Below are 16,861 nucleotides of genomic sequence, written 5' to 3'. Positions count from 1 at the left end.
GTAATATCTGGAAGATCTTAAGGGATTTAACATATGGAAGAGCAGAGGGCAGCATTAAGCCCCCAGATCCTGCTGCCCTGACTGCTGAAAGCTGTTCCTGTTGGCAAAGCTCCCACCATTCCAGCAGCTCAGGATGTGGCCGCTGGTGCCCTCGATGCTTTAAGGAGAATTAAGCCGATTCCTGTCAAATGACAACCGTGCCATCTAGTGGCAGCCACAGCACCCTGTCCCTAATATCCTACAAGGATGGGATGGCACCTCGGGAAGGACTACTCTGGTGCCTGCCCTGGTGCCACCTGTGACAAAATCCCAGGTAAATCGATATAGAATTATTAAACTTGGAAAAGCCCTCCAAGACCATCGAGTCCAACCGTTCCCCCAGCACTGCCAAGGCCACCACTGACCCATGGCCACGAGTGCCACATCCACAGGGCTTTGAAATCCTTTCAAGGATAGGGACTCCACCACAGCCCTGGGCAGCTGTGCCAGGGCTGGGCAACCCTTTCCACGAAGGAATTTTTCCCTAATATCCAACCTAAACCTCCCCTGGTACATATTGAGGCCATTTCCTCTCATCCTGTCCCTTGTTCCCTGGGAGCAGAGCCCGACCCCCCCCCAGCTCCCCTCTCCTGTCAGGGAGTTGCAGAGCCAGAAGGTCCCCCCTGAGCCTCCTTTTCTCCAGGCTGAGCCCCTCCAGCTCCCTCAGCAGCTCCTGGTGCTCCAGACCCTTCCCCTGCTCCATTCCCTTCTCTGGACACACTCCGGCCCCTCAATGTCTTTTCTATCATGAGAGACCCAAACCAGCACAGCTACTCCAAGGCCAGGAACACAAGCAGGAGCTGCTTTTGGAAAAGCAAAACAGATCTGACTGTCCACCCTTGGCATCCTAATACCACCCCAGATTTGACCTGGGAATCTGAGAAGCCAGGAGTGCAGCAAACCTTTGCAGGGAAGCAGCTCTCCGTGGTGGGGGGTGTGTTTGGACATACCCAGTGGCTTTCAGCAGTGCTGCCTCCGTGGTCAGAACAAACTGGTGGATGGTCCCGTAGACAAAAGCCGCCTCCATCACAGCTCTGTGCTCTGGAAAGGGAAAGGGAAAGGCAAGATGAGCTCATTTCTGCTCCCTCCAGATCTCCTGGTTCGTCCTTCCCAGGCGTAAATATCAATTCCCAGGCATTTAGAAGCTCTCTGCACAAAGCCACAGCTGTCTGAAGACACACTGTGAGGGGAAGGGAGCAATCACATTCCTGATCCCCAGCAAACACACAGGTGGTGTTTGTGAATCCATTCCACTGCAGAACCAGAGAGCTGGATTTATTTATTTTGAAGACAGCAACTTGCTTTCCCTCTCCAAGTCTCTGAAAGTTTATGCTCCCAGCAAAACCCTTCTGGTGCAACTCATCCCTTTGGAAACACAGCAAGATGCATGGAAGTGGAGAACTTGTGGCTGGGTGGCCCTTTCAGGTTTCCATTTGCAGCATTTTGGGTCAGAAACTCAGCCCCTCTGCACCTCAGTCAAAAAAGGCTCTGGCAGGAGAGCAAAGATGGAAAGCTGAGTGTCAGTACCTGCTGTCCCAGTAGCTGGTACGTAGGCAAAGACCATGTTCGACTTCCCTTTCAACACATTCTCAATGTTCTGAAGGTCTGCCAGCGTTTCAACATATTTGACTTCGTTAAAGAGCAGGGCACTGAGGAGGCAGAAAAGAAAAAATCTCATTGACAAGTGTTTGAAGAGTAAATTTGCAGCCACAGAACCATGATGGGGGGAAAAAAAAAAGGTAAAATTCCAGCTTCTTGCTGGCAGATTGAAGATTCACAGCCAAACAGGGCTGCCCAGATGTGTGCTGGTGATTCACGTGAAGGAGGAAGATTTAACAGGGTCAAACCACATCAAAGAGAGGAGCAAAGCCAAACCTTCTGCTTGGCTGAGAGCAGCCTCTGGAATACTTGGGGTTGGTATGCAGGCAAAATGTCCTATCAGCAAGTGGGAGTGGGAAGTGAAGGGTTTCACAGGGATGGATGTGGTCTGTACTTACAACAAAGCGTTGGCGACGATGGAGTTCACATCAAACAGGGCATCGGTGGGGAACTCTCGGATCAGGATGTTTCCTCTGGGAAGGGAAGAAAGAACCACCACAGGAACTGTGAGAGATTCATTCCACTTGGCATAAGGGAGCCTGGGAATTCTCTGAAGCCAAGACAGGCACAGAAGGATAGGGAGGACGATGGAGAAATGACAAAACATGGCTCAATATGCCTTTGACCCAAGCTGGGAATTGTTCAAGCCCACGTACCATCAGTTGAGTAGGATTCTGCTGCACCCAGGGCTAAGCCTTCCCACCCAGGGCAGAGGAGTCACCCACACCAACAGGAAGAGCACCAAGGAGTGTTTCCTTCCAGGACTAGACCCAAAATCTCATGACATGAGTGTTACTCCTGGGGGACTTGGTGGTGGGAGGCCATAGGGACAGGAGAACACTAATGGAGGACTTCTCCTGTGGCTTCATCCCACAGCTCATCCCTCTGCTGCTCCAAGGAACATGGGCAGGATGGGAGGTTTCACACTGAGGACAAAGCATCTGCTTTGCCTGTGTTGGACCTTTTGGGGGCACTTTTTGCTAAACTCTGTAGGTCATTGCTGTGCTCATGGCTCCTCTCTCCCTCCACAGACATCTCTGACCTCTGGCAGTCTTTCCTTCCAACATTTGCACTAGAAAGAAATCCCAGTGCAGTGCCCAGAAGTCTCCAGAAATCCCCCTCACCTGAACAGGTAGGCTTTCCTCAAGGCATTTTCTTTTCCACAATATCTTGAGACATCCTCTTTGGGACAATTAACCTAGACAGCAAAGGCATGTCATTAGACATTCAGCCCCTACACACATAGAGCACTACAGCTTTCTTCAATTCAAGAGTGCAAACACAGCCTTTCCAAGACTGCTAGGAGAGAAAATTCAATAAAATGGAGTCCAGAGATGGAGACTGGAGTTTGTACTTCAGTTCTCCAGCTCAGTCTGCTAATTTGGCTCGGATGGGATCAAGAGATGCCATGATCTGCCCAGAATATTCAGGTGACAGATTACTGCTTGCTTATTAAACTTGGCCTGTAGCTGTAAATTTAATATATATATAAATATACATATATATATAAAAGCACTTCTTATAGTCTAAATATATTTAACTGAAATTTTAATTTCCTCATCTAAATCTGCATAAAGTTTCAGATAAAAACTCTTTCATATGAAATATTTATAGCACCAAGTTGAAAAGAAGTGAACCAACTCCATCCATCGTGGAAAACAGAACAGGTTCCACAGAGAAGCTGTGGCTGCCCCTGGATCCCTGGAAGTGTTCAAGCCCAGGTTGGACAGGGCTTGAAGCAACCTGGTCTAGTGGAACGTGTCCCTGCCCATGGCAGGAGGATGGAAGATGGTCTTTAAGGTCCCTCCCAACCAAAACTGTTCTGTGATTCCATGCTCCTATGAAAAATGTGTTCACCCCTTCCCTACCCATCTCCTCTCAGATCCTCCTCCCTCCATCCTGCCCAGCAGTTTCCCTCTGTGCCCCTTTACCTTCACCACAGAAATGCCATAGTCCTGGAGGGCCTCGGCCGAGCTCTCAATCTGCTCCAGGAAGGGCTGGGCACCAGGAGACACTGAAACACAACAAACCCTCTGCAAGTTCTCAGGGTCAGGAGCATCCTCTGGCCACACACTGAGACCTGGGAGCTGTGCTGGTGCCTCATCCCACACCGGTGTCTTTGGGAATCACACCCGGGGATCACGAAATAGCAGAACAACAAAACAAGGCCAAAGATCTCCTCCTAATCCATGACAGCCCTTAGTTCTCCTGCATGTAAGGGATCACCCTTTCCCTGGTATGAAAGAGAAACTCAGTCCCTTTGAGGGGAGATTTCCTTAGGAGACTGGATTTCTGTTCCATGGTACCTACAGAAAATATTCCAGAAAATTAATGAAGAGGTTTGCAAGGGTGTTCCTGGGGACACAGCCAGGAAAGAACCCATCCCAGGAGGTCTCTGTCACTCTGAGCACTTGGAGATGCACAAACACTGAGCTCGACCAGCTCCCTCTGGGGTTAAAAATCTCAAGAATTGCCTCTTCATTGAGGAGGACCACAAGCTGATTGGAGGGATGGAGCACCTCTCCCTGAGGAAAGGCCCAGAGAATTGAGATTGTTCAGCCTGGAAAAGAGAAGGCTCTGGGGTGACCTAACTGGGGCCTTCCAGTACCTGAAGGAGATACAAGAAAGGTGGAGAGAGACTATTTACAAGGGCCTGGAGTGACAGGACAAGGGGGAATGGATTCAAACTGCCAGAGGGCAGGGTTAGATGGGATATTGGGAAGGAATCCTTCCCTGTGAGGGTGGTGAGGCCCTGGCACAGGTTGCCCAGAGAAGCTGTGGCTGCCCCATCCCTGGAAGTGTCCAAGGCCAGGTTGGATGGAGCTTGGAGCAACCTGGGATAGTGAAAGGTGTCCCTGCCCATGGCAGGGGGTTGGAACTGGATGAGCTTTAAGGTCCCTTCCAACCCAAACCATTCCATGATTCTGGGATTGTTCCACTTTCATCCAAGCCTTCCTGTGCCCCAGGCTGATGTCAGTGCCCACCATTAAATACTTACCATGAGGGGTGAAAAAGGCCAGGGATGCTCGTCCAGCTTCCAAGCCACTGAAGTAGCGCTGGGGGCTCGGCTCCTGCCGCAGCCCCGCGATTCCCGGCCTTGGGATGGAGGAAGCACAGAAGAGCAGGAAAACAAAGGAAGAAACCCATCTATCCCCTTGGGCTGACATGGCTGTTGTCAGCTACAGGCACAGGAGAGTCAGAACTGGGGAAAAAATAAAAAAATATATATTATACTTACACACAAACACATATGTGATTGTTTGTTCAGGCAGGTGCAGCACAACCATAATTTCCAATTGTGGAAATTATTATTAATGTGACACAAACATCTCGGGGACATCATTAATTAGTCACTCCAACACCACTCAGACAACTGCAAAGAGGACAGCAAAGGCCATTCTCTTACTTCTGAGTGGTACCTTCAAGCACACAGACCCTCAGTGGTGTCCCTTTAAGGCTGGGTTTTGTCCCTCCTTTTTATTTTTTTTCGAGTCAAACACAAATTAAATGTACAGGCAGAAAGCAGTGACAGTGTCACACACAAACCCCCACCCAAACTGCTTTGAGGATGCCAACAGCATTTGTGTGTCACTGAAAGGTGTCTGCAGAGGGAGGGGGCAGGTTGAGGTTGACAAAAATCAAACGGCCAGTTGGGATTCAAGTATCAGACCTTCTGTTTCTGTGTAAAATACAAATGTGCACATTCTGACCCCTGTTTATGGTCAGAATGAAGAGGAATTTTGCAGGTATATTTATGAAGACTCTGTAGCTGAAGTCCTTAACATGAGGATGCAGTGCTGGTGCTTCAAGAACACATGCTCTGGTTTATTTTTTATAGAATAACTGATTTCTCTCTTGTATTTATAAGGATTTACGTAACTTAAATGGATGCTATTTTTAAAAGTACTGCTGTTTTCTTCTTTACTCTGTGCGCAGAAGTCCTGATACAATTTAACCTCTCTAGGATTAACAAAGGCAGCAGATTACCCTTGACCTAATCCACATGTAGCAATAAAATCAGACAAGAATTCTGCAATATCTTTTCTGCTCCTGGCTGCTGGTTTTGCCACTTCCTAGTAGCCACTTTCATTTTCAGGGAGAATCACAGAATGTTAAGGCTTGGAAGGGACCTTAAATATCATCCATCCCAAACCCCAGTGTGTGTATTAGGTCTGAATTTTCCTGAACAAACTGATTTTGGTGGAAGGTGGCCCTGCCCATGGCAGGGGAGTGGAACAAGATGGTCTTTAAGGTCCCTCTTGACTCAAACCAATATGGGATTCTGTGCTTCCATGCCAAATAATGAGAGGAGGTTAAAGAGCCCTAAGGATTGAAAAACACCTTCTTCCCACTCCAATCCCCTGTTTAACACCAGGTTGCTGCTCCTCAGGTGTTCTTTGGTGCTGGAGTGTGGCTGGTCCCCGGTCAGCAAAGGGACAGAGCTGGAACTGAGGGTGTGTTGCTTTGCACCACGAGCTGCAGCTGCTTCCCCCAACAAACACCTCTGTGTCCACGGACTGCCAGTCCCTCCAACACCCTGTCAGATGCTGTCAGCTTCCTGTGGCTGCTCTGGGATGAACCCAAGCTCACAAACCACCAGGGAAAGAGCCTCTGCTGTGCTCTGAGAGCGAGGATTTAGTGACAGCCAGGCACACTCAGCCTCGCAGGTTCCTTCTCCCAGAGGTGGGGTGTTGGGATCCAGGCCTGAAGGCACAGCGGAACAAAGACAGAGCTGGAAAGACATCAGTGTTTTCTTTTCATCTCAAAATCTCCAGTTCCCTCCTTTCCAGCTTTGGGCAGCATCAGGCATTCCTGGTCCTGTGCCCTCCCATCTGTTCCCCTGGCTTACAGAGGGGACAGGGATCAGGGAGAGGGGGGGGGATATTTATGAAATTACAAACTTGGCTACAACAGGATGGAAAAATAAACACAATCCTGGCATGTGGGAATGAGCCCAGGTCAAATGGGAGAGCTTACTGTCCAGGAAGCAAGAGCAGCAGCCTCCAAGGACTGAAAGATGTCACGGCATTATACCTCGAGGAGAGTGACAGCAGCTTAAAACACAACCCCAGCCTCCAGGGAGAGCTGAGAGCCCTTTCCAGTGCCTAAAGGGGCTCCAAGAGAGCTGGAGAGGGACTTGGAACAAGGGCCTGGAGAGACAGGAAAAGGGGAAATGGCTTCCCACTGCCAGAGGGCAGGGTTTGATTGGATATTGGGAAGGAATTCTTCCCTGCAAGAGTGCTGAGGCCCTGGCACAGGTTGCCCACAGAAGCTGTGGCTGCCCCGGGATCCCTGAAAGTGTCCAAGGCCAGGTTTGACAGGGCTTGGAGCAACCTGGGATGGTAGAAGGTGTCCCTGCCCATGGTAGGGGGCTGGAACAAGATGAGTTTTAAGGTCATTTCCAACACAAACTATTCTGGGATTCCATGAAAAATGTGTGCTCAGTCCTTCCTTACCCATGTCCTCTCACCTCCTCATTTCTCCATCCTGCCCTGCAGGTTCCCTCTGTTCCTCATCAATCCAGACCTGAATATTCAGCTTTGAAGCCATTTCCTCTGTCACCTCTTTTCCATCAACAGAAAATTAACACCATAGGACTGAAAACAGACCACTGACACTTGCAGGATTGCCAGAGATGCGTGAAAATACCACGGCTGTGTGAACCAGCTTTGTGTCACTGCTGGGAAACCTTAAGCCCATGGACCAGGGGCAGCACAGCACAGATGGAATGCAAGGCCTGGTTCATGTTTCCACTGTTGTCATTCCAAGACAGAGTCAGGCAAGTTGGTCAAGGTCACTGTAGGTGACTTAAAGTGAAAGCAAATACACCAGAGACATTCTGCACAAACTCTTGTGTGGGCACAAATTGCTTGTGCCACATCAGTTGCTTGGGAATCCTGCACCAGGAAACCATGGACTGTGATCCCTGAAAAACCTCTGTGATCCCACCTGCTTTCCCTGACACTTTCATCACACAGACACCAGCTGCCAGTATTTATTACTGAGGAATCTGAGGGTGATGTGGGGTGGGTTTTGAGCCTCCCATGACAAGGAAGAACCACTGTTCTACTGGAATCACAGATTGCCAGGCCAGCTGGGTACCATCTCCATCATCCATGGGCTTCCCTGAACTCTCCCTGGTGGAGAAGCACCATCAGCCTGGACTTTACTGCCAGTGATATAAAATCTACACTTCATGTCCTGTCCAAATATCAGCACAGAACTACAAAACAGTTTGGGTTGGAAGGGACCTCAAAGACCATATTATTCCAATGGACAGGGACGTCTTTCCACCACACCAGGTTGCTCCAAGCCCCATCGAACCCGGCCTGGAACACTTCCATGGATGGGGCAGCCACAGCTTCTCCGGGCAACCTGTGCCAATGTCTCACCATAAATATGTTACACTGCTGCTTCCCCTTTTTATCCCATGGCAGCAGCGTCTCCCAGCCTGCAGAGCTGTTCCTTCTGAAATGCATTTTAGCTTCAGCTGTGATCATTCTGGGTAGTTTTATTTTTCCCTGGTTTTAAGAGTCATGTTATTATCCCCTCCTAGAAAAGCGTTTGCAAACCAATCAATGCCCAGATTTTTTGCTTCTGTTCATGTTTGGAAGCTGACTCTCAGTGGACCACATGAAGCCGAATGAGCTGAAGGTTTGAGATGGGAAGCAAACTTCTAGATACTTGATGTTCTCAGGTCCTCCCAATTCAGTGACATTGGGAAGTTTGCAATTTCCTTCAGCTCCTTGTACTGAGGAATGGGAAGTCAGGCTTTCCTGACTATAGGAGGATTAAATGCCAGATTCTTCTGGGCCTTCCCAGCCAAGCTGGTTTTGTGCTGCAGGTCAAGCCTTCCATGAAGAAACTGAGCCAGGAAGGAGCCACAGCTTCTGCCTTGGCACAGATGCCAAGCCTTGCCCCCAGTGGCTGCAGCTGCTTTAGGGAATGGATTCCTTCCAAGCTGGGGCAGGTTGGCCGGGCTGGGGGAGGCCCCAGGGCCCATGGCAGTGTGTCACAGGGCCCTTTGTGACACGGTGGCCGTCGCCCAGGGGATGGGCCGGTGTCCTTTGTGACCCGTGGGGATAAAGGTGTTGGCGGCAACGCGGCCACGCCACCGTGCTCGGAGCGGGCGACTGGGCAGGACGGGACAGAGCGGTGCTGTGAGGAGCCTCCTCGCAGCCAACTCCTTTCTCGTCGACCAGGAGCGTTTTCGAGAGTTCTTTTGTGATCAACTTCCCTCGAGGCCACAGCACAGGAGTTGGGGACCCGGAGCGTTTCTGAGGTGACCCCACTCCCTGTGGGAGTGGCCCTCGAGGCCAGGCCACGGGCCTTGGTGACCCGGAGCTTTTCCGAGGAGTCACCAGTGGCTGTGGCAGCGGCCCTTGAGGCCATTTTGTGAGACTTTGCCACCAGGGGCTGTTCCAAGTCATCAGCAGCCCCTGTGGCAGTGGCCCTTGAGGCCATTGGTTGAGACTTTGCCACCAGGGGCTTTTCCAAGCCAGTCCCTGTGGCAGTAGCCCCGCAGGCCATTGTGTCACACTTGGCCGCCAGGGGTTTTTTCCAGGTTTCTCCCCCGCAGGTGCCCTCAACACCAGACTGTGCCATGGCGGGGGGATGCTTCAGCCTGTGCCGGCTGCTCCGGAGGAACAGGAAGAACAGGAGAGGCCCTGGAGCTGGCCCAGCACAGGAAGCAGAGGAGGAGGTGCAGCACTTCCAGCCACTGCAGCAGGGTGAGTGCTGGAGCTGGGCCACAGGGATGGTGGCTGCAGCCAGCTGGGCCCCTTGCCGTCCCCTCTGGACATGGCCAGGGAAAGGGAGGGGGAAAGGGGGGGCCAAGGCTGATCCCCTCGGCATCCGTGCTCCATCCCCTGGGCATCCCAGGGCTGGCCCTGCCTGTGGAGCGCAGGGCTGGGCTGTGTTCTCTGGCCTCTCCCGCGGCCCCTCAGCTCTGACTGCGCTCGCTCCTTGCCAGATCCAGGCCGGGACCGCCCAGAAGAGCAGGACCGCGCCCGTGGCCGCTTGCGCAGGGCAGTTCAGGTACCTGCAGCCATCCCCCCCTGGGCTGGGCCTGCTGTCCCTGCTCCGCCCGGCACTGCTGTCAGAGCACTCCATGCCACTTCCCTCTCTTCCCTGCCCTTTATTCTCCTGCAGAGGTTGCTGAAATTCATGGGACTTCGGCGCAGAACAGCCACGACCGCACCGCCCGAGCTCCCGGCACAGCCTGACACCAGCGCAGCCGAGCTCGAGGTGGAGCCAGATGTCAGCATTGCACTGAGTGACTGTGCAGCCAGCGGTGACACTGATTGTGCAGTGCTGATTGTGCACGGCATTGACACGGCACCTACGGATGTCGGGGCCAAGGCTGATGCCACAACTGAGAGCATCGCAGACACCGACTGCCTGCCCATGGACAGTGTGACTGATGCTCCCAGTCTGGACATTTTGGAGGAGAAAACTGTCTCCAATGTGAATGAAGTAAGCAGCCTGTGGCCAGGGCTTGAGCCTCCCAGGGGTCTTGTGGACCCTCAAGCCGGCTCTGCTGGGCCCCCAGAGCCTTTGAGGCCAGCACAGTGTGGCAAGCTGGGCAAGCTGCTGGCTCTGGCAGCTCTCCAAGTATCTCCCACTCCCCTCCAGGTGCCAACCAGTGTCAGCCCCATCCACCAGTGGCTCACGTGCCAGGAGTCTCCAGAGGTCAGGCCGCCCATTGCCATCCGCAGGCTGGCCCACGCACACCCTGGGCACGTGGTGACGACTCTGCTGCACTGTGCCCCAGCGTGTGACAGGTACAGGGCCCAGCTGCTTTGCTGCCTCAGGGCTCACCAGCCTTTACCACCCAGCCCCCTGGCCAGCCTGTCCCTCCTGCTCTGCCAGACTGACCCAGAGTTCCAGCACCCTCTGGCCCCTCCACTTCCCAGCCCTGGCCTGTCGGCCCCCAGTCCTGCTGCCATGTGCCCTCCCTACCCCTCAAGGCACCGTGGCTCTGTCACCTGGGCCCCCACAGCTCCCAAGGCCCAGACCCCCCTGACCCAGAGCTCTGGCTCCACAGAGCTGCTGCAATCCTGTGGAGGACCATCGCCTCCTCGGTCACCACAGCGCACAAGGTGCTGCCAACGCTGCTCGGGGTGATGGAGGACTGGCCACTGCACAGCGTGTCCACCTCCGACGGGGACCACGTGGATGTCTTTGCCCTGGCTGTGAGTTTCTGGAAGTGGCCTTTGCTCCTCCCCACGTCGCCTCTCCAGCGACTCTCCATCCTCCCCCACCCTTGCATCTCCCTCAGGCCTTGGGCTGCAAATGTGGATGAGGAGCAGGTTCAGGGGCAGCAGGCCGGCTGCTCCCCCTGGCTCTCCCTGGCCTCTCCCTCCCTCTGGGCACTGATGGCGTCTCCACGTGGCTTTCTTGCAGGCAACCCTGGCCCTGTGGCTGATGGTCCAGGAGCCCCAGTGCCAAGATGCACTCTTCGTTTATGCCCCTCGTCTCCTCCTGGCTCTGCTCTGCCAAGTTTCAATGAGCACTGAGCAGATGTCACAGGAGGTCAGCACCTTCTGGAGGGGATGCCAGGAGCTACACGGCCTTCCCACCCACCCCAACAGGTGCTCCATGCCCGTCCCCTCTCCCTGCCGTGCCCTCGGGGCTGGGGCCAGGGCTCCCAGCCTGACATGGCCTTTGCTCTGCACACAGCTTTGTGGTGCAGACCATCCGGGCCCTGCTCTGCCGGCTGCAGTGGGACCAGGAGCTGGTGTCAGTGGAGCGCAAGCGTGGCTGGGACGCGCTCCTCTCTGCTGACACCCACCACTACGCGGTGGGGCTGCTGGCCAGGTGAGACAGCCTTGTCCCCGCTGCCCCCGGCACCTCTGCCCTGAGCATGGGGCAGCCCACACAGCCCCTGGGGGCGTGGGACAGAGGGCCTTGGCCCCAAGGGACGGCCCAGCCAGTGCTGGCAGAGCTTTGCCCACTAAACTCAAGGCCGAGGGTTCCCTTTTTGCCCTGACAGGGAGATGCGCCACGTGTTGGTCCCCTCCTATGACCCGCTGGCAAGGCACCTGCTGGGGCTGCTCAGCAGGGAGGGGCCCCGCTGGGAGCTGCCTGCCCTGGCCTTCCTTGTCGAGGTGAGCCCGATGGCCAGCGCTGCCTGGCCCCGCTGCCTCCCCCTCTCTGCCCTCTCACAGCCGCAGCTGCCCGGGACGGGGCCTGCGCCCTGTGCTGCTGCCTGGGCCCAGCCCTGGCCGGCTCCGCGCTCCTGCCGCCCGCCCACCCTGGCACTGCTCTCTGCCTTCCAGGTCCTCAACTATTTGGACGTGAGCGCAGGTGATGACAGCGTCCTGCAGATCCTGGCAAGGCACCTGCAGAGCCAGTGCCCAGAGAGGCGGCGCCTGGCTCTGCGAGGGCTCCTGGTGCTCAGCAGGGATCCCTCCATGGTGAGAAGGGGGCAGGGGATGAAGCCACACGGGCAGCCTGGGGCTGGAGAGGGCAGTGGCTTGGCCTTGGCTGGGCTTCGGGAGCTGTGGCAGCTGCTCACAGATCTCCTGCCTCCCTCTCCAGCTGCCCAGGCCCTGTGGGACAGGCCTTTGGCCTCTGGGCCCCAGGGCAGCAGCGTGGGTTTGCACTGCCAGAGTGGGGTTGGTGGGGCAGCTGTTCAGGGCTTCCCAGCACAGCCTTCTGTTCCCCACAGGTGAAAAGCATCTGCAGCCTGTCTGAGCCCCTCCTGGAGCTGCTGCGTGATGGTGATGGAGAGCTGGTCAGGATGACCCTCTCCGTGTTCCTGAATGTGCTCCAGGATGGAGACAACACTGACGGGTTCAGCTCCACTGCCCCGAGGCTGGTTGAGGCGCTCCGGCCAGTCTTTGACAACGTAAGGCTCTGTGCCCCCAGCCACAGGCACTGGGTGCTGCCAGGAAACTTGGTGGAGTTTCAGGTCTGGACCTGGAGGGCCTGGAGCAGGCAGTGCTGAGGTCTTTGTGTCTTCTTTGGCCCCAGGACAACAGCCACGTGCAGCTGCTCTCCATTCGCCTCTTCCGAGAGGTGATGGAGGTGCTGGCGGAAGAGGGAACAGAGCCCTGGGAGATGCAGGTGCGCCAGAGCCTGTTCCCACTGTTCTTCCGCTGGCACGACGAGAACCAGCGCGTGGCAGAGGTGAGCACTGCTGGGCTCTGGTGTCCCCGGGGCAGGGGCTGGGCTGCCTCCTGCCCTGGGGTCTCAAGGGCTCCAGCCTCCTGCTGCCCTTGGAGCAGGGACACAGGGGCTGTGCCCTGGGCTGCGGTGCCATGTCCCGCTCTCTGCTGCTCTGCAGGCCGCTCAGGAAGCACTGCTCTGGGCTACAAGCTTCCTCAAGAGGAAGGACCTGGAGCAGCTGCTGGAGACAGAGCAGCCCTTCAGATTCTGTGACTGCCTGGTAAGGATGAGTGCAAAGGCCCAGCCCCAGGCTGGAGAAGCCCCCAGTGCCCAGTGTGCCGGCTGGCCCTGTGCCCCTGCCCACTGCTGCAACCACAGACACCCCCCTACTCTCTGCAGATGGAAAAGGACAGGAGCCGAAGGGGCGAGCACCTGCAGCAGGCCCTGCCCTACCTGCAGAGCCCACAGGAGCCCCTGCGAGAGGCGGCCGTCAGGTTCATGGGTGAGCCCCAAGGCCGCGGTCCCTCCCCGCCCCGCTGCAGCTCGGCCCCAGCCCTGGCTGCTGCAGCGGCAGCAGGATGGGCCCAGGGATGTGCTGGGGAGCCCCGAGTGCCCTGGCGGCTGCTGCCGCCCTCTGCCAGCCCAGCCCCGGGGCCTCCCAATGCGGAGCCCCTGGGCCCTGACAGCCTCTGTGTTCCCAGGGCTCGCCGGCTGGCACATGAGGGAGTGGCAGCAAGACCTGTGGCCAATCCTCAAGGGTGAGTGAGGGCAGAGGAGCCTCCCTGGGGGCTGCCGGGGACCAGCACAGACCCTGGGCAGGGAGCTGCAATCCCTGCCCTGCCTGCACAGGGCTCTGCTCCCTGCACACCATGGCCACAGCACACACACATGGCAGGGGCAGGGTGCCCATTGGTGCCCAGCACTTTCCCGCTCATCCTCTTGGCCCCTGCTCCCTCCTGGCTGTGCCAAGAGCTGCCTGGCATGGCCCTGGCAGGAGGGGCTCCTGGGGTCCCTGCACAGCCACACTCTGACCCCGGCTCCCTTCCTCTCTCTTCCAGGCCTTACAGCCATGAGTGAGGACGACTGCCCCTCCGTCTCCAACATAAGAACTCAACTCGTCGACACTTACAGCCGTGCCAGGAGACGACCAATGTCCCTGCAACAGCCCCGCAACAGCCCAGGGACCACTTCTCAGCGCGGCTGCACCTGCAGCTGATGTTGGACCCAACTGAGCCAGCCTGCAAGGCCAGGCAGCTCCTGGCCTCTGCAGCCCCAGGGGCGGCTGCCTCCTTCCATTCCCTTCTCCTGACCCCACTTCATCCTTCCCCTTGCCCTGATGTTAATAAACCCTGGCTTTCTCCCCTTATCTGTGTCTTGGTGCAACTGAAAGGGCACAAACCCTCAGCCCTGCAGCTCACGGGCCCGCTCCTGCCTCTCTTTTGCCCCCTGCACCGGGGGCACACCCCCCCTGGGACACGGGCACTTCAGGATGCAAAGGGGCCTGTCCTGAAGGGCCACTTGCACAGCATTGTGCACTTCAGGATCTTGCTGATCTGCAGTGCTGGCTGTGCTGGGCTTCCCCAAGAAAGCTGCAGACTTGGGTCATCCCTGGGGAGGCAAGGGGTTTGCTTCCCAAGGAAAGTGCTTCCCAAAGAAGCACTGTCTCCGTTGGCAGTGGGTCTGATTTCTTGGACCCAACAGAGACTTTCAGGGCCTCCTAGAGGGTCTGCCAAAGGCTTACAAGTCCTGTGGCCTCCTTGTCTTTTTTAAGAGCTTTGTCCCAAAGACAGGCTCCGACTCTGTCCCATCGTCCCACATCACAAACAGTGTATGGATTTATGTTGGGATCATTGTCACAAGCCCATGCTAACAGCCAACTTAAAGTCCATAGCTGATAGCTCTCGCTGTTGCTTCCACAAATTATGTTAAATACTTGGATTACATTCTTGTGCTCTCTGGGGATAGAGTTCCCCATCACGTCCTTGGCTGCTTCCCTGCTGTCCAGCAGGAAGGTAACTGCAGTGCACCTGGGCTTCCTTTCAGCCCATCGTCCAGACGAGCTACGCCGCGGGTCAGACGTCCTCCCTCCGGCGTTTTATTAAGGTCCCTGTTCGGGCGCCATTTGTGGCGTGTTAAATCATGGACTCAGCTCTTTGGGGATACTGAGACCTACCTTTGTTACAGTTGCTACCTTTTATACCATGTTAATGTTACTATTTCTATCATGCTTCTGCCCCCTAGTTCCCTAAGGCAGCTTTCCACAGTCTCTGCTACTTCCCACAACCAGTCAAGGCCAAAACACTCCTGGTTGATCCTAATTCACTGAATGCAGCTGCTGCCGGCTTAACTTGTTCCCACAGAAGCCCAACTGGCAGGGGAACAGAGAGGCAGCAGCTCCCTCAGCAGTGCTCCAACAGCCCCCACAGTCCCTGGGCACGGCCCGATATCCCCTTGCCGTGGTACCCCCAGATGCTCCATGGCCAGGTCACCAGGACCCCAGCCAAGGTCTCCTGGCACCAAGGTGGGCCCTGAGTGTCCCCAGGCTGCTTCCCCAGTCTCCAAGCAAGATCTGCCTGGCACCCCTGATTTGGGAGAGCAAGTCCTTGCTGCGCTTTTGGGTTGCAAGAACTGTTTCTCTTCTTTGCTGCTCTGCCTGCCTCTGCTGGCTTGCTGGGTGCCTCCTGCAGCTTTGGCAAGGAGCTCGGCTCCAGCAGCAGCCCAGCTGTGCCATCCAGGCTTTTTAACTCCACCCTGGAGACAATGGCAAACAGACTCCAGCTGGCAATCAGACTCCACCTTCTAATCAGTCCACTTCATGGTTGTGGAGGGGGAAGGGATGGCTGGAACCTCACGGAGGGGGGGTGGCCTCGTGTCCCTCAGGGCAGCCCCGGGAGCTCACCTGGGCAAGCCCCACAGTAGCTGTCAGTCCCAACCAGCCCGGGAACACTGGAACAGCCACAGCTCCTGCAGCCCCACACCCAGCTCCCACTGGCAGGGACAGGGAGAACCCGACCCCTCAGCCCGGCCTGGAAGCCCCAGAGTGGCTGCTGGGTCACAGACCCCACCTGGGGGGTTGGCCAGAGGGACCGGAGCAAAGAAAACCAGGGGCACGTGTTGGCCTGGTGTGCTGGCCCTGCCACGGGACTGGGGAGAGCTGATCCTCTCCAGGGCTGCGGTGGTAGCTCCAGCATCTGTCTCTCCCTCTTTCTCCTTCTCTCTTCTTCATCCCTCTGCTTCTCTTTCTCTGCTCCTTTCCTGATGCTTGGGGTGGTTTGGAGCTGGAGGGATCAGATCTTGATTGAAGTGTGGGGGAATTGGTTGGATGCTGCCTTAAATGTTGTTGGTTTAGTGGATCTTGATTTCAGTGTTGTTGGTTTACTGGACTTTGACTGAGGTGTTGTGAGTTCCTAGGATCTGCTGAGTCAGGATTGTGGTGGAACACTTTTGTCCCGCTTTGTGGTGTCCTTTTGAACTTTGGCCAAGTGCCCTTATTTGCTCCCCTAAAGTGAAAAGAAATTCCTCGGGAACAAGCCCGTGGCTTATTCTCTCAGTGCTATCTCGAGCTATTAAAGGACCCTATATCTATATATTAAAATTCCCAGCCACTCCCATGAGCCGGCAGCTCCAAGGGCTTGGAGTCTTACATGACTCCACCACTGCCCTGCCCAGCCTGTGCCAGGGCTGGACAACCCTTTCCATGAACAATTTTCCCTAACAGCCAACCTAAACCTCCCCTGGTGTAACTTGAGGCTGTTTCCTCTCCTTCTGCCCCTTGATCCCTGCGAGCAGAGCCCAACCCTGCTTTGGCTCCATCCTCCTGTCACTGAGTGGCAGAGCCAGAAGGTCCCCCCTGAGCCTCCTTTTCTCCAGGCTGAGCCCCCACAGCTCCCTCAGAAAAGCCACTCCTCAGAAAAGCTCCCTGAAAACAACTCTCTTCCAGCCTTCTGCTCTGCAGATCCATGGGGATCCCTCCAGCCACACCTCACCATCCACCCAGCCTTTCCCAAGGGCATCCAGCTTGCTCCCAGCCAGCTGGTCGGGACAAGGAAGCTGTCCCAACACCTCTACTGCCCACAAACCTCTGTTCTCCTCAAGAAATGAGAAATGGGCT

General features: G+C 55.7%; 2 protein-coding genes across 5 annotated transcripts in view; one reads left to right on the top strand and one right to left on the bottom strand.

Moving 5' to 3' along the window:
- Positions 1 to 16,861, bottom strand: part of TXNDC16 (thioredoxin domain containing 16) — a 91,457-nt gene that overhangs the window by 47,816 nt on the left and 26,780 nt on the right. For 3 of the 4 annotated variants that reach the window (XM_064659646.1, XM_064659643.1, XM_064659644.1), the window contains exons 3-8: positions 4,637 to 4,840; positions 3,570 to 3,652; positions 2,763 to 2,836; positions 2,037 to 2,111; positions 1,567 to 1,688; positions 942 to 1,080 (exon numbers count right to left, since the gene is read on the bottom strand). In XM_064659646.1, the coding sequence (XP_064515716.1) occupies positions 942 to 1,080; positions 1,567 to 1,688; positions 2,037 to 2,111; positions 2,763 to 2,836; positions 3,570 to 3,652; positions 4,637 to 4,805 (662 nt within the window). In that variant the 5' untranslated portion in view covers positions 4,806 to 4,840. The remainder of the gene's footprint in view (positions 1 to 941; positions 1,081 to 1,566; positions 1,689 to 2,036; positions 2,112 to 2,762; positions 2,837 to 3,569; positions 3,653 to 4,636; positions 4,841 to 16,861) is intronic. The other variant, XM_064659645.1, reaches the window with a different exon arrangement.
- On the top strand, positions 9,143 to 14,116 carry LOC135416756 (uncharacterized). The gene is given in 14 exon segments (XM_064660076.1): positions 9,143 to 9,368; positions 9,611 to 9,675; positions 9,790 to 10,113; positions 10,273 to 10,421; positions 10,685 to 10,832; positions 11,044 to 11,231; positions 11,320 to 11,457; positions 11,633 to 11,747; positions 11,919 to 12,312; positions 12,315 to 12,490; positions 12,616 to 12,771; positions 12,929 to 13,030; positions 13,150 to 13,252; positions 13,452 to 14,116. Coding segments are annotated over 14 exon segments (2,250 nt in total). The 5' UTR covers positions 9,143 to 9,241; the 3' UTR covers positions 13,517 to 14,116.

Source organism: Pseudopipra pipra, chromosome 6 (genome assembly GCF_036250125.1).
Source record: "Pseudopipra pipra isolate bDixPip1 chromosome 6, bDixPip1.hap1, whole genome shotgun sequence".
Taxonomy (NCBI): Eukaryota; Metazoa; Chordata; class Aves; order Passeriformes; family Pipridae; genus Pseudopipra; species Pseudopipra pipra.
The sequence above is the reverse complement of the archived record's forward strand: the minus strand, read 5'-3'. Positions and strand labels throughout refer to the sequence as shown.